Here is a 23,141-nt window from a genome sequence, read left to right on the forward strand (position 1 = left end):
GGAGGATACTTTTTCATGGGAGAATTAGTCCTTGTTTTCAGAAAATCAAAAGAAGGTCAGTGTATTCTTCTTTCACCAGCTGTTTAAGTAACTTTAAATCAAAATGATTAATATGCCCACATATTCACATTTAGGGGTGGCCTGTCCTCAACCCTGTCAGTTTTCTAGCATCTCAGATGTTTCTCAAAAAAGATAGAACAAGTAAAAATTAGTTGGTCAGGTTATCTACTTATTGACAATTTTTTTTTAAGCACAGAGTATAAATATAGAATAAATTATTCAGAATGCAACCCTTATTCATTTCAACCTTGTTAATTGCAATTTTTGATCTATCCCAGTAGGCTAGAGAGACTCTTATCTGTAAATTAACTGTAAAAAGTATTACTGCTGAGTAACTTTCTAGTAGAAAATCCTATCTATATTCAGTTAGTTTGAATTGTTCATTTGTGTGGCCCCAGTTAAGATGATGTTTTCAAGATTATTATAGGTGCTATTAAAACAGATTAAAAGCTATATTCCATAGTAACTATTTTTCAAGTTGTAGTGTTTTTACTGTGTGTGTTTGAATCATTTTCTTAAAATATATTCACTAATATATTATTTATGAAGTTACACAAAATACTGAAGTATTTCAGATTTGTTTTCTTTTTTAAAGTTTTTTTTTTTTTTGCTGTTATTTTTTTCCTCTCTTCATGGATAATTTAGAGCTGTAGTGTAAATAAGCAGACTCTCCTCCCCCCAAAAAAACTTGTTTTTGGTTTATATACAAATTTAAATGCTATTTATTGTAGCATCAAGGTTAAGTCTCATATGGAAACATTTGATAATGCAAGAATCTTTGACATACTCTCAAGAAGTCATGGCATTGTAATCTCACTTTATAAGATTCTTTTAAAACTATTCCCCTGAGATGATTTCTAAAATGGAATTTTTAAGTCCTATAAATGAACATATGAATCTGTGAATAAGTGCAAACCTATTTTTGTTTGTATACATGACTGTCATACCTATGAAATACTTATATACATGGGGAATTTTTTTACTGCTATTTACTTACTGAATTTCACTGATATTTTATACTTAGGAAATTATTTTAATTTCTTTTTTTTATAACGAATCTGTCTGGGCAATCTCTGGCTTAAACTCCTTCCCACCGCATTCCCTGAACCATTTCTATGAAGAAAATTAGGTGATTAGGAAAGGAGGAGATACTTACTATTCAATTGATTTTTCTCCTATGCATATTGATTGTCAGATTATAAATTATTTTGGGGAAAATATATAGAACAATATATAGGAAAAAATGTGCAAAATGCAAGGAGAAAAAACAATATTCTGTCTGGTAAGCCTGGGGAATGTCAACTGAAAACAAACATTTTCTATCACCCTTTATGAAACCTATATTCTCACTGAACTTACACCTTTGTGTTTGCATGCACTTAACCTGGGATATATGATGATGATAGAGAATCATCATTTTGGTAACAAAAATAACATAATTATTTTGCCTACTTATTAAGGACTTAAAATATGCCGGGTAGTTGCAAAATGCTTTCATTAATCATCTCATAGTAATCATTTCTAGAAAGCTTTCTTTATACTCTTCCTTTATAGATTCAGAAACTGAGACTTGCTGAAAGAAATGAGTTGCCTGTCATGAATGGTAGAGTTGCAATTCAAACCAAGTTTGTCTGCTTCCAAAGTCATATTAAATCTATGCTAAACCATTATGCTATGCCCACAGAGGCTGATTTCAGATAGTAATTACCTGACCTCAAGCAAAGATCAAGGAATAAAACCAGTACTCTTTCATGCATAGAGAGTGGAAAGAAAAATGTGCAGCTTATGTGCTCCTGAGAAACATGGGGCCAGTTAAGACACTGCAGCCAGCTTTTTTGAGCAACCAGGGGTAGGCAGCACCAGTTTAACCTCTGTGCCTATTTTGCTGCACAATTAATTATTTCTGAATTTTTAAATACATATTTTAAACAGTAATGCCACTGATATACTAAGTTTTCTTTTTTTGCAGAATGGTTTTTATAGTTTAATTGACTGAATTTCCCTTACTTGTTTCCTGTTTTATCCCTGTGTGTGACATAACTTGAAAGAGAAATTCATCCTGATCTTATCAAAAGACCCAACTTTACATTTTATGAGTGTGTATCACTGAAGACAAAGTAATTGCTGCCTTGAGGCAGTTTGGGCTGAATAGCTTTGTTTCTGTTAAATACAAATCACCATTCCCATTATCCATTGTTGAACTAAATATTTTCAATTAAGAGTTGTTGCTCTGTCTTGGATGCAATAAATGCTTAGAACAGTTTATAAAAGAGGGGATTTTAATTTACTACTTAAAGTGATTGCCAAGTTTACAATGTTTGCATATTATGAATTTTATCCCTTAAGCCTCATATAAAGCATCTTGACTTGTCAATCAGCATTATAATTTGTGGCTTATTCTTAAGAATCTAGTGTACTATATATTTTATTTTCTTGATGTGTTCCCTTCACTTTAAATGTGATCCCAACCAAAAGTCATTTGTTTACTCAACTTTCAAGTATACCTTCTTGAAGCCTACCAAACTATTAAATTTTAATTGTTTAATCATTGCAACCCATATTGTGTATACGTGGATTTTAAAATTTTTCATGAATAACATTCATAAACACTGTTTAGCATGTCAAAAGAACTCAAGGATCTCACTACTTAAAAATAAGATTATTTATATATACTTATTACTCAGCACACTCACTTTTATTATGCATGAAGCTCAATCAACATATAAGGCTATGTACCATAAAAGAAATGATAATAATATGTTACCAAAAAGACCAGGAGAATTAACAAACTGATATTAAAATTGCACATTCATGTACACAAAAATAATTTAAATTTATTAATTTGATTTTTTAATTTGATCTTTTTTAATTTGATCTTTTACTCAAATGTGATGAAGTATTTAAAAAAAAAAATTATGAAGGGTATTTAGGTTCCAGACTCTGAAAATAAAACCTGGGATACATTATCATAGTCATAGTCCAGTAAAGGAAAAGAATAGAAATATAAACCATTTGATGAGATCTTCTGTAGAGTTAAACAACAACAAAAACACATACCGTTCATGAGTACTATTTCAAGACAGCATATAGTATAAGTAGACACTATGAAAAATAGAAGAAACAACTCATTCTTTATTGAAAGAAAAATAGAAGAATAAGCTGTTATCAAATTGGTAATATTTTTAAGTTTCAACTGGAATTTGAAGAAGACATACATTTTTGCTTTTGAGTTATGAGAGAAGTAGAAGGGGATTTCCTTAGTCTTAGTAGAAAAGGGAAGAAAAAAACAGACTTAAAAGGGACAAATCATATTTTGTCTAAAATCTGAATTATTCTGTGTGCCTAGTTAGGGGAAAGAGTATATAGCCCAAGGAAATGTTTAGGATTATATTGACAGGAGCTATAATTTTAAAGTATTCCAATGACACAATTTAGTGCTTTAAAGATAGTTTGCTTTATTTTACCTATCAAGCTATAAAATAAAGTTTAAGCAAAGTATAAAACTACAGGTTGTTGTTCTTGTTCAGTCACCCAGTCGTGTCCAACTCTTTGCGAGCCCATGGACTGCGGCACGCCAGGTCGCCGTGTCCCTAACCATCTCCCAGAGTTTGTCCATGTTCATGTTCATTGCATCGGTGATGCCATCCAGTCTTCTTATCCTCTGACGCCCTCTTTCCCGTCTACCCTTGATCTTTCCCAGCATCAGGGACTTATCCAATGAGTCATCTGTATAGGTATTAAACCTTTTAAAATGATCTTTTAGAAAAAAAAAAAATTTCTTAACAAAAAGCTTGTCACTAACTCTGGGTTTCTTCTAATTTGCATGTTATTTTCACAAGGCACATAATTTTTACCAGTCACTAAGAACTTGAGTGACACAATAATTGTCCCAGGTAAAATGATTTATGTGAAGGAGAATAGAGGAGATGCTAAAATCTTAATTTGATAAAATAAATAACAAGGAACCAATTAGCTTAGTTCTGTAGCTCTGCAGGTCATCAGTGACTTCTTAAAGCAGAGTGAATTGAAAGGATGAGTTCAAGCAATAATTTAGATCAGGTTAATAGAACAATATAGGTAACTGCAGTGGAAGAAAATTTAAAAAAAAAAAAAATTTCATCTAATTTCTTAGGTTATTTCATCTACCTTCCTCCTTCCAGGGTCTGGCTAGGGCCCTGGAAATTAGACTGACAAATGCCAAAAACAGCTTATTAACTTGTGTAGCACACATACATGTGAGAGAAACACATTGAAGAATAACTCAAAGGAGTGGTGTGAACATGTGCTTATAGCATCTTCAGTCAGTTCACCTCAGTTGCTCAGTTGTGTCCGACCCTTTGCAACCCCATGGACTTCAGCAGGCCAGGCTTCCCAGTCCATCACCAACTCACGGAGCCTACTCAAACTCATGTCCATCACATTAGTGATGCCATCCAACCATCTCATCCTCTGTCGTCCCCTTCTCCTCCTAACTTCAATATTTCCCAACATCAGGGTCTTTTTCAATAGGTCAGTTCTTCGCATCAGGTGACCAAAGTATAGGAGCTTCAGCTTCAGCATCGGTCCTTCCAATGAATACTCAGGACTGTTTTCCTTTAGGATTAACAGGTTGGATCTCCTTGCAGTCCAAGTGACTCTCAAGAGTCTTCTCCAACACCACAGTTCAAAAGCATCAATTCTTCAGTGCTCAGCTTTCTTTATAGTCCAGCTCTCACATCCATACATGACTACTGGAAAAACCATAGCTTTGACTAGATAGACTTTGTTGGTAAAGTAATGTCTCTGCTTTCTAATATGCTATCTAGTTTGGTCATAGCTTTTCTTCCAAGGAGCAAGTGTCTTTTAATTTCATGGCTTCAGTCACCATCTGTAGTGATTTTGGAGCCCCAAAAATAAAGTCTCACTGTTTCCATTGCTTCCCCGTCTATTTGCCATGAAGTAATGGGACCAGATGCCATGATCTTAGTTTTCTGAATGTTGAGTTTTAAGCCAACTTTTTCACTCTCCTTTCTCTTTCATCAAGAGGCTCTTTAGTTCTTCTTTGCTTTCTTCCATAAGGGTGGTGTCATCTGTATTTCTGAGTTTATTGATATTTCTCCTGGCAATCTTGATTCTAGCTTGTGCTTCATCCACCCTGGCATTTTGCATGATGTACTCTGCATATAAGTTAAATAAGCACGGTGACAATATACAGCCTTGATATACTCCTTTCCCGATTTGGAACCAGTCTGTTGTTCCACGTCCATTTCTAACTGTTGCTTCCTGACCTGCATACAGATGTCTCAGGAGGCAGGTCAGGTGGTCTAAGATTCCAAACTCTTTAAGAATTTTCCACATTTTGTTGTGATCCACACAGTCAAAGGCTTTGCCATAGTCAATAAAGCAAAAGTAGATTTTTTTTCTGGAACTCTCTTGCTTTTTCAATGATCCAGTGTGTGTTGGCAATTTGATATAACATCTTACCAAAGAACAATAAATTTGTAGAGAAATAAAAAGATAAAGGGAAAAGGTTTTAGACTTAAAGAAAGTAAGCTATGAGAAGGTAATTACATGAGAAAAACTAAGGAAAGATAAGGGTCATTTTCGTAAATTCCTTTCAGTGCTATCTCTGGGCTGGTAAGAGTCTACACTTTTCTCTGGTGATTAAGAGGTAAGCCTCTTCCCAGGTGGCACAGTGGGCAAAGAATCCACCTGAAGTGCAGAGACATGGTTTTGATCCCTGGGTCAGGAAGATCCGTTGGAGGAAGGCATAGCAACCCCCTCTAGTATTCTTGCCTGGAGAACCCCGTGAACAGAGGAGCCTGGGGGGCTACAGCCCACTGGGTTGCAAAGAATTGGACTGACTGAAGCAACTAAGCACAGCAAAAAAAAAAAAGTGGGGGGGGGGGGGGCAGAAATCTTTTATTTTTGTTGTCTGTTGTTTATTAATTATTTTCAACTCAAGATAATCTTTAAAATGGTCTTAGAGTGGTGTATTCTGATGCCCTACATATTCAACTTTTTACTGAAAATATTTTTTAATTGAAAATTTATTGAGGTAGTTTTAGATTCACATGCAGTTGTAAAAATAATACAGAGGTATTCCATATATACTTCTTCTCATTTTCCCCAACTGGAATATTATATAAAACTATGGCAGTGAAAGTGAATGTCACTCAGTCATGTCCGACTTTTTGTGACCCCATGGACTGTAGTCCATGGAATTCTCCCAACCAGAATACTGGAATGGGTAGCTTCCCTTCTCCAGGGAATCTTCTCAACCCAGGGATCAACGCCTGGTCTCCGGCACTGCAGGTGGATTCTTTACTAGCTGAGCCACAAGGGAAGCCCAAGAATACTGGAGTGTGTGGTCTATCCCTTCGCCATTGGATCTTCCTGACCCAGGAATCAAACGGGGGTCTCCTGCATTGCAGGCGGTTTCTTTACCAACTGAGCTATTGGGGAATAAAATATTACAACTCAGATATTGACCTTAATACAATCTATCAATCTTATTCAGATTATGTATTATTAGCATTCATTTGTGTGTGTGTGTGTATTCAGATCTACACAATTTTATCGTGTGTACAGTTTCTTATGCTAATACTGGAGTCAAAATATTGAATAAACTGAATCAAGTTCTGTGCATAAGTAGGGAAAAAATAAAGGGAAAACAGGGTAGTGAATAATTCCAGTATCACAACAATCTTTCCTGATACCCTTTTATAGCCATATTTACTCTCTTCCCCCTTTTCTTATCACACTGTCTTCCATTTCTAAAATTTTGTCATTTTAAAGTGTTATGTAAATGAAATCATACAGTATGTAGCTTTTTGGATTGCCTTTTTCCACTCAGCATTTATCCCTGCAGAGTTATTAAAGTCTTTGCATGTACCAATAGATTTTTTTCTTTTTCTTTTTAATTCTGAGTAGTATGCCATGGTATATATATAGCACAGTTTAGTTAACCATTCTCCTGTTGAAGGAAGTGAGATGATTCTAGTTTTTAACTGAAACCAAATCTGGCCTCTATACATGGACACCAAATTAAATCTTGGAGATAAGAATTTTGTGTGAAGTAGAAAAGAATAGTTTTATTGCTTAGCCAGGTAAAGGGGGCCACAGCAGGCTAATGCCCTTAAAACCATGTGTTTCAACCTGGGGTGATGAGGGAGAATGAGGTGAGGAATCTTATAACCGAAGGGTGGGGTTGCTGATGAGGACAAGGATCAGGGTGCCTCCAGGGCTTACATTCCTTCAATCTGGATATCATCTGGTATCAGGTGATGATGGTTAACTGTGACCTTCTCTGGGAGGGTACTTCATCAAGTAGCTGACATCTTCCATTTGGTGGAGGTTTTAGTTCTGCAGAAAAGCTTAAAGAAAATTTAATGTATATCCCCTGAGGGGGACCAGGACCCTGCTCCAATGGTTGCACTATTGTTTCTTGACTGCTCCTCCCTTGTCTCCACATTCCCTCCATTCCCTGATTAACAGCTGTCTGAACCTGCCCTCAGAGAAGGGGACATGAAAAGGCTTTTGTGACCAGGAGGGTCATAGGATTCTGCTGGGATTCATGACTTCTATAAATAAAGCTGTTATAAACATTCATGTACAAGTTTTTTGGTAACTATCTGTTTTAATTTCTCTGAGATAAATTCCCAGGAGTTCAAATAGTGGGACCTATGGTAATAATATGCTTAATTCCATAAGAAACTGCCCAGTTGTTTTCCAGAGTAGCTGTACTATTTTACATTTCTACCAGCAATAAGTCAGTGATAGTTTTTTCCTGCATCCTTACCACCATTTACTGTTGTCACTAGTTTTATTGTAGTCATTCATTTGTCTGTATTGATACACATTGTCATTTTAGTTTGCATTTTCTTGTGACACTGAACATTATTTTTTCAAGTACTTATTTTCATTCATATATCTTCTATTATAATTCTGTTCATTTTTTTCCCATTTTCTAATTTGATTTTTTTAAACTATTGAATTGTGAGATTTCTTTTCTGAACACTAGTCTTTTGATGGATATGTGGACTGCAAATATTTTGTCCCAGACTGAAGCATATTTTTTACTGGCTTTTATAGAACAAAGTTTCTAATTTTGACGTACCTGTATAATTGAGAAAATACTGAATTACAGATTAAGTCTACAATCTGAGTATTTTTCATTATTAAATTATCTCAAAATAATCAATTGTAGGGATTACCAGAGAGATGGTTGTAAATTTTAGAAATAGGATTTTAGCTTAAAAGGAAATACAAAAACCTAGCATTTGTTAAGTACGTCTATGTGTCAGACACTAGTCTATGAGGGAATTATTCTTATTACTACAAGCTAACAATTGTGAAGTGAGTGTATAGCCAGGTAAAAGCTACCTAACCAGATAGCTTGATAGGTTGATAGTCAGATCAACCCGAACCTCACAGACAAGGTGATTAGAAGGTAGCAGCTTATATTTGTGTTTACTTCTGAAAGAAGCCAGCGATAGACTATGAAGAGTACTTTGGACTTTCTCAGGATGTTTATTCTTTAACTTAAAAATCTAAGTGTTTTCAGAAGAGAATATTTCTTGAGATAGCCTAATGGTGAGTAGGCACTTAATCATATTCTACTTTTCCATGGAATAACTTTGCTCCCTTGGAGTTAAAAGTTCAGTGTTTCAGAGAAAATTCTGCCTCAGGAATAATCATGCCTGTTTTGGTGAACTCTGAAAATATATCTATTTTGGAATATCTAGAACATTATAATTATTCTGCAAGTATTGTAAGGGATGCAACTTTACAATATTTCAGCGTTATTCATGTGTTTTCAATAGCCAGTTTATACAGCTTTCACAGTTCCAGAAGCGGAAGAGATTGTGTTCTACTGTCTGAAGATAACACTACAAAGAAAATATTTGGAAGATTTCAGTGTTATTTATTATGAATGGCTAGAGGACTTGAAGTTAATCATCTACATTGAAATATCCACTGTATGTCTTTTTCCCCATCTACATCTTTAGTATTTCTATGCTTCCAAAGTTCTCATCACGATACACTTTCCAGCAAAATTTAAAAGGCCTCATTGAACCTTTTAAATATTCAGATTTAAAAGATTATAAAACTATGCTGTGTTTAAAAAATGTCCTTACATTTTATATTCTAAAATGACTGTGAGAAATTTCTTAAAAATACTGATGCTTGGGACCAACATAAATCAATTAAATTAGAGTTTCTGGGGATGGGATCAGTATTTTCAGTAGCTTTTCAGATAATTATAATGACTGCCAGGGATGAAAATCTTGAAATTGAATTTGATAAGTGATGGAAAAAATTAGATAATTACTATCCCTAGAAAGCCTTAATTTTTAAAATTTTTCTATGTATTTGCATTTTTGTTTTAATTCTAAGTTGATGATACTCTGTATTTTGAGTCATATAAAAAAGAAAAGAGATGAGACACATAAAAATGAGCTTTTCAGTCTTAGTTGTAACAAAAGTAAATTTTAAGTTTACTTAAAATTTAAGGGACTTTTTTTTTAGTGATATGTGGAAAATATTGTTAATTATATTTATTTTAATAGTGTTAATTTCTTTTACCAATGTATGGAATGTTTCCATTATGAGGGCAATTACATCATTTTGGCAAGCCATATTGTCTAAATTGAAAAGTAAGATGGTTTTAATCAAAATGTTCAAACAAAATAATAAATTAAAGGAAATCTTGGTTTCAAATAATGAGTGTTAGAATCAAAGCAGATGGATTATCTCTGCTCCTTTCAGTAATAGAAAAGATAAGTAAAAAGATAGTTTTTCCTTATCATTAAGATTTTTCAATTTATGTGATGACATTTCTTCCAATGGTATTCCTATTATATGATTGAGTCTGGGTTATCTGTTTGATAAGCAGATCCAGATAATTTTAAAAATAAATATCTCTGGCAGAAATGACTCTAATGCAGAGTACATTAGTAATGCACTAATGGCATATTCTTCAGACAGACCTTAGAGGCCTTTCAGGATTTTTTAGTCTTAGTCACCCACACTGAGAATCTTCCAGTGCAGACATAATTACATTTCTTTGTGTACATTCCAGGTCACTTTTATAGGCATGCTCACATTTGATCTGTTTTCTCATGGCCATTGACTTAGCATGCTAAAAGCACTGAGTAGCTTCAATTGCATCAAAACCACTGTGTTCACTGCTTCATGACTTATCTGTTGAAACAGAGATCTGATTCAGAAATTATTCCAATAGAAGGATACCAATTAATTCTTCAGTGTTGCTAAGACCTAAACATAATAACACAATTTAAAAATTGTGTGTAAAAATATTTATATTGAGATTTATAAATATTTACTTCTAAACATACTAATCTATCAAAACATATGTCACCAATTTCTTAAATTCATAGTAGGATTTTTTTAAATATTTCAATTCTATTGTATATATTTGGAAATAAACATGCTCAAGAGCATTCAGGGGTTAAACTAATATATCTGACAGGAGAGAAGGTATATGTAGGTGGCTAAGTGAATACATATACAGGTTAAAATAGGAACTTTACCTTTTTTTTCCCTGTGAACCTTAAATGATTAATCCTAAACTACTTTGTTTTAATACTGATATAAAAAATCTAAGCTGTACCAACTAGCTCTATTGAATCACTGCCCTTCATCCGTGTCTTCATAATATATGGACATAGGTAGTATATTTAAAATAAATTGTTGTGGGGATAATTCAACTTTACTAGGCAGAACTCCTTGAAGACAACTTATTTCAAAATGGAGTTAATTAATTAACCCATACCTTTATTCAATGTTTAGAATTGTTTCTCTGCTCTAGGCATCATGCTCCATGCTAAAGACAAAAAGCTCACAAACACACAGTTCCTTTCCCCTCAGCACTCACAATCTAGGAACAAAGATGTATAGTAGTAGAAGCTGGGGAACTCTGACCCAAAAACTGCAAATTCCTTGCTCCGTGTCACTGCTTTACAAAACCTAAGTTTGAGTCTAGAAACTGCAGAATTTCAGCTAGTTGAGAAAGTCCTGATACTGTGGGTTAGTGTAGAGTTGACCATATTCAGTATGTACCGTCTCTTTCCAAAAAGCGGTTGTTCAGTTCAGTTCAGTCACTCAGTAATATCCAACTGTTTGTTACCCCATGGACTGCAGCATGCCAGGCTTTCCTGTCCTTTACCAACTCACAGAGGTTACTCAAACTCATGTCTATCATGTCGGTGATACCATCCAACCATCGGATCCTCTGTCATCCCCTTTTCCTCCTGCCTTCAAACTTTCCCAGCATCAGGGTCTTTTCCAGTGAGTCTGTTCCTTGCAGTGGCCAGACTATTGGAGTTTCAGCTTCAACATCAGTCCTTCCAATGAATACTCAGGACTGATTTCCTTTAGGATTAACAGGTTGGATCTCCTTGCAGTCCAAGTGACTCTCAAGAGTCTTCTGCAAAACCACAGTTCAAAAGCATCAATTCTTCAGTGCTCAGCTTTCTTTATAGTCCAGCTCTCACATCCATGCATGACTACTGGAAAAACCATAGCTTTGACTAGATGGACTTTGTTGGTAAAGCAATGTCTTTGCCTTTTAATATGCTGTCTAGGTTGGTCATAGCTTTTCTTCCAAGGAGCAAGTGTCTTTTAATTTCATGGCTTCAGTCACCATCTGTATTGACTTTGGAGCTCCCCAAAATAAAGTCTCACTGTTTCCATTGCTTCCCCATCTATTTACCATGAAGTAATGGGACCAGATGCCATGATCTTAGTTTTCTGAATGTTGAGTTTTAAGCCAACTTTTTCACTCTCCTTTCTCTTTCATCAAGAGGCTCTTTAGTTCTTCTTTGCTTTCTTCCATAAGGGTGGTGTCATCTGTATTTCTGAGTTTATTGATATTTCTCCTGGCAATCTTGATTCTAGCTTGTGCTTCATCCACCCTGACATTTTGCACAATGTACTCTCAGTTCAGTTCAGTTCAGTCGCTCAGTCATGTCCGACTCTTTGCCACCCCATGAATCACAGCACACCAGGCCTCCCTATCCATCACCAACTCCCAGAGTCCACCCAAACCCATGTCCATTGAGTCGGTGATGCCATCCAACCAACTCATCCTCTGTCGTCCCCTTTTCCTCCTGGCCTCAATTCCTCCCAGCATCAGGGTCTTTTCCAATGAGTCAGCTTTTCGCATGAGGTGGCCAAAGTATTGGAGTTTCAGCTTCACCATCAGTCCTTCCAATGAACACCCAGGACTGATCTCCTTTAGGATGGACTGGTTGGATCTCCTTGCAGTCCAAGGGACTCTCAAGAGTCTTCTCCAACACCACAGTTCAAAAGCATCAATTCTTTGGTGCTCAGCTTTCTTCACAGTCTAACTCTCACATCCATACATGACCACTGGAAAAACCATAGCCTTACTAGACAGACCTTTGTTGGCAATGTAATGTCTCTGCTTTTTAATATGCTATCTAGGTTGGTCAAAGCTTTTCTTCCAAGGAGCAAGTGTCTTTTAATTTCATGACTGCAATGACCATCTGCAGTGATTTTGGAGCCCAAAAAATAAAGTCTGACACTGTCTCCACTGTTTCCCCATCTATTTCTCATGAAGTGATGGGACCAGATGCCATGATCTTAGTTTTCTGAATGTTGAGCTTTAAGCCAACTTTTTCACTCTCCTCTTTCACTTTCATCAAGAGGCTTTTTGGTTCCTCTTCATTTTCTGCCATAAGGGTAGTGTCATCTGCATATCTGAGGTTATTGATATTTCTCCCGGCAATCTTGATTCCAACTTGTGCTTCTTCCAGCCCAGCATTTCTCATGATGTACTCTGCATATAAGTTAAATAATCACGGTGACAATATACAGCCTTGGTGTACTCCTTTTCCTATTTGGAACCAGTCTGTTGTTCCATGTCCAGTTCTAACTGTTGTTTCCTGACCTGCATATAGGTTTCTCAAGAGGCAGGTCAGGTGGTCTGGTATTCCCATCTCTTTCAGAATTTTCCATAGTTTATTGTGATCCATATAGTCAAAGGCTTTGGCGTAGTGAATAAAGCAGAAGTAGATGTTTTTCTGGAACTGTCTTGCTTTTTCGATGATCCATCAGATGTTGGCAATTTGATCTCTGGTTCCTCTGCCTTTTCTAAAACCAGCTTGAACATCTGGAAGTTCACAGTTCACATATTGCTGAAGCCTGGCTTGGAGAATTTTGAGCATTACTTTACTAGTGTGTAAGATGAGTGCAATTGTGTGGTAGTTTGAGCATTCTTTGGCATTGCATTTCTTTGGGATTGGAATGAAAACTGACCTTTTCCAGTCCTGTGGCCACTGCTGAGTTTTCCAACTTTGCTGACATATTGAGTGTAGCACTTTCATAGCATCATCTTTCAGGATTTGAAATAGCTCAACTGGAATGATGTACTCTGCATATAAGTTAAATAAGCAGGGTCACAATATACAGCCTTAATGTACTCCTTTCCCAATTTGGAACCAGTCTGTTGTTCCATGTCCATTTCTAATTATTTCTTCCTGACCTGCATACAGATATCTCAGGAGGCAGGTCAGGTGGCCTGGGAATCCCATCTCTTTAAGAATTTTCCACATTTTGTTGTGATCCACACAGTCAAAGGCTTTGGTATAGTCAATAAGCAAAAAGTGATGTTTTTCTGATAGGGGTTGAGGACACTTAAAATTATTCCCTAAGATGAGACAGACAGGAATGTTAATTTTAAAAATCAAGGTGTAGGAAAATTAGAACTGTCTATTGAAGCCAGGAGTGAAGTTTGTGGTATAAATGCAGTTGCTTTACAATTGCTGGATATGGGTCACAAATCTGACTCTTTGGTTTCGTTGCAGCCAATGCAAAGACAGAAATATGATCAGTTACAATTTTATATTTTCCACATAAAGCTTCCTGGCACTGAGCCCTAAGAGAAATTCCTCCCATGGGTCCTTATATAAAGAGGTCACAGTGTGATGCATTATTTCAGACACTATATCCTGTGAAGTATAACAGTGGCTTTCCTATGACTACTTCTTATATCACCTTTCATTTATACCAAGAGCAAATGCCAAAGTCCAATTCAGAAGAGATTCAGAGAGAGAGAGAGAGAGAAAGCCTTAGCAATCTAAAAATGCAAGTAATTCCCTGATGATTTAACTTGATTGAAAAGTTAAATTTGAAATATCTAGGGTGATAGATATCTTACCTAAAGAGAATTTGTTAATTTGATTCTTGTTGAAAATTCAGCATCAGAAACTTTGGGGTTATATTTGAACAATAAATCTATTGTAAAGGTGTGCTTCAGCTGAATTAAAGATGGAATTATATGCTTTAGATAGTCAATTAAGTAGAAGGTAAAATAGACCACTTATGAACACTAAGCTGTCTAAAGCAGGATTCATTTATACTAGAAAAGACATATGGTGGTGGCTTAGGAACTACTTACAGAATAACCAAACTTTCTCTCATTAAAAAGAAAAAAATGAGTGATGTATGGCTTTCACCATGAAAATCTTATCTCATAGAATATGACTATGTAGTTTTTGGTTATTCTGTCATAGTAATTAAAGCTAATGACCTACAGTATTTATAAAATATTTTTTGGAAAATTTTATCCCTGCAGTGTCTAATTCTATACATTGTGATTTCCTGGTAAACTTTTCAGACTTTCATCAAGAAAACATACCAATAAGTCAGTTAATAGCTTGCATGTTGTATAGACTTGTTTTATTGTTGCTACTTGATTAAAACTGGTCCACTCACTAACTGTGGTTGAGAGTATTAGGTTATGTTATCACTTTTTCCAGGCAATTGAACTCAGTGATTCTCTCTGTTTGTTTTCCTTCTTTATTCCATCTTCCCTTTTTTCTTCCATTTTCTTCCTTTCCTCTTTTTTCCTTTTTTTATCTTAGGTTTTTTGTTTTGTTTTGTTTTAATAGAGAAGGGATTTTTTTGTGTCATTTGTTCACTTCATTCTGTGAGGGAGGTCCCAGAAACAGATTATTTATTGTATGCCTGCTTTGTGCCCATATATGCTTCTTTCACAAGTATTAACAGTTGTGAGTCACAGAACACCAACATGAAGCCACACACTTCATGTTATAACGTGCATGGATCATGAACCTACTGAGCATGCCTATAATTAGTTAGATGTATATCCTTGGCAACCAAAATGTACATGTCCTGAGACTTTTGAAAACCAAGAATGCCTCTATAATGTAGGGAATTGTTCATAAATTACTATTATGCGAACTTACAGTGACACACCCTTCAGGGACAATGGTCTTAAGCCGTTGGCTTGGTTCACTTCTTTTCTGTATGGTTTATTTCTCAATGACAGCTCCTAAATGAGCTCAATTCATTGCCACATTTCAATGAAATTATTAGTTGCTGAAATTCTATCTTTGGATTTACTTGAAGAGTACTGGAAACCACCACTTTAAATCTGTAACTTTCTAAGGTAGATTTTACTGAAAGTAAAGGAAAAATCAGAAATTTCATTAATAAAATAAGTATCCCAAATAAGTGTTACACAGTAAAGCTTTCTGAGACAAAGCAGTATAATGAAGAAAGAAAACACTCAATTTAGAATTAGAAACCTTAAAATGTCTGGAATGTCCACTTACCCACTGTGGCCTCAAATAGATTTCTTGACTGTTTTAGGTATTGTTTTCCTTATCTGTAAAATGAAGCAATCATTCCTCTTAAAGTCACAAGATTGTTGTGATAATCAACAGAGATAACCATTGTGTTATAATAGTGTATTTTTTGACTAATAGTTAAAACAGTATGTGGATCTCCCTGTTAGCCAGATCATATTTTTAAAGACAAAAATCTGAGCTTGCAACTTATTCTTTCCTCAAAATCCAGTGCTAGGTGAATATTACAGTTTAAGTGGCTACCATTATGGTTAAGTTGTATCATTTAATTACAGGTCTATCAATAGACTATGTGGAAAACAAGCTTTATTGGATCAGTTCAGGAAATGGAACCATAAATAGATGCAACCTGGATGGCAGTAATTTAGAAGTAATAGAGACAATGAAAGAAGAATTAACAAAAGCTACAGCCCTAACTATCATGGGTAAGTACAATGGTTCTATATCTTGGATGCTTGTATTGATTGGGTTTAATTAATTATGACCTATTAAAAGCTTTAAAAAGTTACTGCTCCATTAACACTAGAAGCACATTCAAGTTGCACATTTCTAAGAGAATTTTTCTTTTCTTTTTTCCTTAACCTTACCAAACAAACTTATAAGATTATCCAGTTCAGAGACTATTAGCAATACTAACTTCACTGTTATTGATTCTTGGCTTATTATTATTATTATTATTATTGATATTATTTTAACAATTATTTTCCATATTCTAGTATAATATTCTAAAGTGCAATGGCCATGAGTATTTGTCAAAATAAAGTAAAATCTTATATCTGCTTGTAAAGGATAGCTTGATATACACAGATAACTGAAGAAACAAGGCCACAGTATCATTGACTAATGATTTAAATTATTCTTTCATGAAAATGCTTTATACATACACAAAAACACAAGGATTATACCTGACAAGTTGTTATTTTAGAGTAGAAATTTATTTAAAATTGTCTCATAAAGCAATAAGAAAGTAAGATTAGTTTGTATTACCTGACTTTACTGAATTAAGAAGAAAAAAATGATTTTTGTGTATTTGTACATAGTTTAAATCACCTGAGTAAAAACGGAAGAGTTTAAATTCTGAAAATGGTTTGATAAACTGCAACAATTCTCAAATTAACATCTACAATATGTTTTCAAAAACTGAATTCCAATAAACTTCATGAAATCAAGCCACTGGCAAATAATATAGCCAAGGAACCTAATAAGTAGAGGAGGCATGTTAAAAATATGTCATAACATTTCAAGGGATGTCATTGACTTTCAGTGAATGTATATACATATCACATACTTTATGTACTATAAAAATCATTACCTTATAGAAAAATGTAGGCTTTATAAAAATTTATTTCTGCTAACATGATTGCTACCAACCCTGCTGTGAGTAGGAAATGAATACTAAACTTACAGAACTCAATGCTATGAACAAAATCTCAATAAATGGAGCAGTTGTCCATTTTAGCAAGAAAAAAACTAGTTTTGTTTTCTGCTAAAAAGTAAAGAAAAAACTTGGATGAAATCATTATGTATATATTGGGTCAGTGGTATGCATCTTACATGACATCAGTGCCATATGGGAACCAACCTGGAGTAAATTAACTTTTTTTTTTAACAAGTGAATGGTTATATATGTGTACCTCCCCCTGTCACCATAATTTGATTAACCCTGGAAGTTAAAAAATGAATTTAAAAAAAACCTATTAATATCTATATTGTCAGTGCATCAACTAGATATAGCAAAATTTGAGGACTTAAAGGACATCACCAAAGAGAAGCAGATGAGCAATGTCTACTCTCTGAACTTCCCTATCTTGTCTTTGAATTTGCCCTTCTGTTGAGAGTCCCCTTTCTTCATTCAGAGCCTCTCTACTCTTTTTCTTGGGGTCTGGTATAAGGGGTGATGACCTGCTTCCTGCTGAGACTGAATAGTATAGTCATATAAAAAAGGCAATAAAAAAGAAAGAAATTTACCACTATCCAGGGTATTGCTGATGATTAAAGCTACAAATGTTTACAAAGAAATTTGCCTACAGTAATTTTGAAGTTACACATTCAGGAACAAAAAAATAATTATTAATATGTTGTGACTGGTTATATGCCAGCTCCTCAGACTACTTAGGTGATATATGGTAAGTAACTTAAAGTTTGTATTTCACTAAGATTTAGGAGTGGTTTTCCTAAAATTGAGTTAATAATCTCTTTGGACACATTTTTCAGTTTTTTAAATCTCAAATATTATATCTTGTAAGTCTTTGGGGTCCCCAAGTTTACTTGGAATGGTATATACAAAATAAACTGAAAAGAGCTTTGAAATATTAAATCAAGTAAAATAGTAGGGCATTAGATTAAAAGAAAGGAATTATTTGATGAGTCAACAAGTGCAAGACCCAAAGACCAAAACTGCTACATCTGAGTCTCCCAAATACGTTGATACTTCTTTCAAGAGGTAGAATTTAACTCCTCTCCAGTTGAGTGTGGGCTGGACTTAGTTGCTCACATCTAATGAATAAAATAAGGTTGATATGATGGTGTGTGACTTTGGAGATGAGATCATAAAAAGCATGAGCCTTCCTCCTTGTCCTCTATCTCGTGGGTCACTAATTCTGGGCAAAGCCAGGGGGCATGTCATGAGGCCCCACAGGCAGCCCTCTGGAGAAGTTCGTATAGCAAGGAACTAGACCTCTAGCCAACAGTCATATGAGGGAGTCTTCTTGAAGCCCTTAGCACAGTCAAGATTTCAGCTGACTACATCCAAAGCCAATGTATTACAGCGACCTCAGGAGAGATTCCAACCAGCACCAGCCACTCACAGAGTGGCTCCCAGATTCCGGTTCCACAGAAACCATGTGAGAAAATAAATGTTTACTGTTTTAACCCCTAAGCTTTGGGGTTAACTTGTTACACAGCAATAGATAACTAATTCATATGTTTTTCTATCCATAGAGCTCGTTCATTTATGAACAGATTCACAGACTCAAATACTTATTTGAGGCAAGTTATGAATAACAAGTATAATAAAAGCACAGTAGCACAACATGTTGTAAGTAACAACTGAGTCTAGGCTTCAATATCTAGACTTACTTGAGAATGGCAGGAAGTGTGATAAAACTGGAGAGAGCTAATGGACCACTTGAGGTAGAACACCTCTCAGGTCCACTAACTGTTGCCATAAGGAAGGTTAACCAGTTGTGCCAGATCTTTCATTTTTCACAAGAAGCAAGAAATCCATGATTTTTTGGATATCGCAATTTTTAATGTTAGTCCATAATCACATTAAAAAAAATACCATGCAGGCCAACATATTGTTTAAGCTAATTATGAAGGATAATACTCTATAAGCCAAAAAACTAACTACCAAATAATAACAAAAATATTACTATAATAATCCTCTATGTTCTTAATTCAACTCAGAGACACCAGTTAGTTGCCATCTCTGGTTCCATTATTCTTTTTTTTTTTTCCCCATTAATTTAAACATGTAATACCCATACATCTTTGAGATTTTATATAATTTTTAATTTTATATTGGAGTATAGCCAATTAATAATTTTTGATAGTTTCAAGTGGACAGCAGAGGGACTCAGCCATACATTATACACGTATCCATTCTTCCCCAAATTCTCCTCCCACTCAGGCTGCCACATACTATTGTGCAGAGTTCCCTATGCTATAAGTAGGTCATTGTTGGTTATCCATTTTAAATATAGCAGTGTATACTTGTCAGTCCCAAACTCCCTAACTATCCTATCCCCAATCTTTTCCCCCTGGTAACCATAAGTTCATTCTGTAGGTCTGTCAGTCTGTTTTGTAAATAAGTTCAATTTTTATCATTTCTTTTCAGATTCTGCATATAATTGATATCAGGGTATATTTTCTTCCTCTGTCTGACTTATGTCACTAAGTATGAAATCTCTAGGTCCATCCATGTTGCTGCAAATGGCATTATTTCATTCTTTTAAATGGCTGAGTTAACATTCCATTGTATATATGTACCACACCTTCTTTCTGTCATCTTTTATATTGAAGACATTGAATTGTTGAGTGAAGAGGATGAAATTAAGACAGCTAGTGCCCATCTGTACTGTTAGAGGGGACTTGTCGAAAAAAAATAATAACCTGATAGAGCTGATTTAATTTACAGGGGAGAAAGGGTTCCTCTTCTAATGAACAGGACTTACGATTTCCTACAAACCTTTCATCTTTCATGGTCTTATTCAACCAGACTTTGTATTTTGCCTGAGGCACATATAGATAAAAAACATGAGTGTGAGGTCAACCTTTTATTTGAGTTACTTCACTGTTGACAAGGAAATGTAACTTCTGGATGTGGAATTTATTTCCTAATAGCAGTGGATATTCATTTCCATTAATTCTTTCAACAAATAATTATTAGTGCCTACCATATAGCAGGCACTGTTATATATGGTAGTAAGACTCCTGACTTCATCAAAGTTGCAGAAAAGCAGGGAAGGCAGACAATAAGTAAGGTAGAAAACCCACAGAATTATAGGTAACTGTTACAGGCAAACAAACAAACAAACAAAAAATCAGGGTAAAGAGCTATAAAAGTATATGAGTAAGAATAAAAATATAGGTTTTAGGCTGAATGTCCAAGAAGAGTGGAGGAATGCCATATGAACCAACAAAAACTGTTTTAGATGTTATTTGGTTTTCAACTTTTATGTTATGTTTTAAAATCTTTGTTTTGAAAAAAGATCTTTTTAAAGAATTTAATTATATCAAATCTTCGTGGGTGAGTCTGATAATTTACCAGGTCAGACATCTTTAAAGTTGGCCATGGTTCAAATGCAGTGTTGTTTGTGATTCACTTTTTCTCCAGTGAGTCTGAAATGATTTACACGTTGTGTACAATGGCTGTTTGATGAGGACTTCTATTACCTTTTGCTCTGGACTGAATGTTTGCATTCCCCCTAATTTATATGTTGAAGCCCTAATATGAAGGTATTAAGAAGGGGCCTTTGGGAAGTAACTAGGTCATGACTTTAGAGCTCCCAGGATTAGTGTCCTTCAAAGAAACCAGAGAGCTAGACTCATTATCTCTCTCAACAGTGTGAGAATACAACAAGAAAGTGCTGGCATCCTGATCTTGGACTTCCAGCCTCTAGAACCGTTATTTAAGTTACCTCTATCTGTTAAGTTACCTCTATCTGTTATTTAAGTTACCCAATCTATAGTATTTATTAAAGCAGCCAAACTCATAAAATGCTTTTTCAGTTACCAAGTATAAGTTGACCTAGCCTGGAACTTTGAACATCAAATTATTTCCCATTTTAAAAAATGACTTTGTTGATTGTCTTTTCCTAAATGTCAGAGCTAACAAATAAAAAGGGCTTCCCAGGTGGCACAAGAGTAAAGAATCCCTCTGCCAATGCAGGAGATGCAAGAGAGGCAGCTTCAATCTCTGGGTCAGGAAGGTCTCTTAGAGGAGGATATGACAGCCCCCTCTAATATTCTTGCCTGGAGAATCCCATGGACAGAGGAGCTTGGTGAGCTACAGTCTATAGGATTGAAAAGAGTCGGATGTGACTGAGCATACATGTACACAACAAATATAATAGTTTTTGCTTTCAAATACAATAGCTAATAGCTCTAAAATTATGTCTACTTCTTATTTTTCTTAGATAATTTTTCTCAGTATTTAACAGTAATTTTTAAAAGAATTTTCTTTTATAAATATACTTCAATTTCATGATATAAGTTTACTCTAAAACATTTTCTACATGATTTTCAAGTGGGTTATGTTTCCAAATAGTGTATAGTCAGCTATGTTATATTCAACTATTGATTAGCTAGTTTTCAGATATAGAACTTTTTTGTTTGTTTTTATTCACCCCTTTCTCATAGTTTTTGGCATTTTCATGATCATTAGTGTCTGCAGGAGACCACAAATTAATCAAGTTCCTATTCACTCTTAAGTGCCTCTATGAGGAGAAGGAGGTTAAAACTATTGATTAAAATTAGAGTTAGTGACTTATTTATGGATTATATTTAACATACTGTTCATCTTTACTGACAGCATATGCAGTTTGAGAGCAGACTGCATATATTGTATCCACACTGAAGAGAAAGTTAGAAAAATCAGTTCATGGATTTAAAGGAAAATACACAAGTAAAACAAATGTACTGCCAGAAATAGGCTTAATAATATTTGGAGAAAATTAAGATGGAATTCAGGAACTATCAGGATGCTAACTTAGCTGTATTTTATACTTTCAGGGTGAGTCAGGAAAGACCTGGGAGAAATGGACAGATTTAAAATAGAAGTGAGGCTGTTCTGTGCTTAGTCGCTTAGTCATGTCCAACTCTTTACAGCCCCATGGACTGTAGGGTTGTGAAGAGGCTCCTCTTTAGGCTCCTCTCTCCATGGGGATTCTCTAGGCAAGAATATTGGAGTGGGTTGCCATGCCCTCCTCCAGGGGATTTTCCCAACCCAGGAATCGAACCCAAGTCTCCTGCATTGCAGGCAGATTCTTTACCATCTGAGCCACCAGGGAAGCCCTAAAAGTGAGGACATAGGAATTATTCAAGCAAACTTGACAAAACTTGACAAAATTTGCATGTCTGAATAGAAAATCCTTGATATTTTTGGATTTAATGGTCAGCATCTTATTCAGTCATAGGTGTTATTTATACAGTCCATTCAAACATGTCATGTAGTAATTTGTCAAGTTTTGCTTGGGCAAGAGTTTGAGTCCTGGACACTACCAGAGGTGTGAGTTTGAATTTAAACTTCCACCCCATGCGCACACTCAGTGAGCTTTTTATTCATTAGCTCATATGTTACTCCATTGCATATATAGCATTCCCATTAGATTCAAGCATACATCTACTTTTTTAGTTTCATTTTGTGGTACAATATGACCTTTGGAAATTGGATTTACCACGGTATTTATAGATAGGAATTCCAAAGTTAACACAGCAAATTCTTCTTGAATGTCAAGGAGTGTGTATGTGTGTGTGTATGTGTTACTAAAGAGCCTGTCTGCCAGTGCAGGAGATGTAAGACATGAGGATCCAATTCCCGAATCAGGAAGACTCCTTGGAGGAGGGCATGGCAACCCACTCCAGTATTCTTGTCTGGAGAATCACATGGACAGAGCAGTCTAGAGGGCTACAGTCCACAGGGTCACATGGATTCGGACATGACTGAAGTGACTTACCACGCATGTGCACGTGCATGCATGAGTGCATGCACACACACACACACACACACACATATTAGTAGCCTTCTTTATGTGGTTAAATCAGACAATTTTTTTTCAAATATTTGTTTATTTATTTGGTTGCACCAGGTCTAAGTTGCAGCATGTGGGATCCAATCCCCTGACCAGGGATCCAACTCTGGCCCCTTGCATTGGAAGTGCAGTCTTAACCACTGGACCACCAGGGAAACTCTAAATCATAGACTTTCAGAATTAAATGTTA

General features: G+C 35.3%; 1 protein-coding gene across 1 annotated transcript in view; it reads left to right on the plus strand.

Moving 5' to 3' along the window:
- Positions 1–23,141, plus strand: part of LRP1B (LDL receptor related protein 1B) — a 2,070,284-nt gene that overhangs the window by 1,393,765 nt on the left and 653,378 nt on the right. Inside the window, exon 32 of the mRNA XM_043894665.1 lies at positions 15,974–16,123. Coding sequence (XP_043750600.1) covers positions 15,974–16,123 — 150 coding nt within the window. The remainder of the gene's footprint in view (positions 1–15,973; positions 16,124–23,141) is intronic.

Source organism: Cervus elaphus, chromosome 33 (assembly GCF_910594005.1).
Source record: "Cervus elaphus chromosome 33, mCerEla1.1, whole genome shotgun sequence".
NCBI lineage: Eukaryota > Metazoa > Chordata > Mammalia > Artiodactyla > Cervidae > Cervus > Cervus elaphus.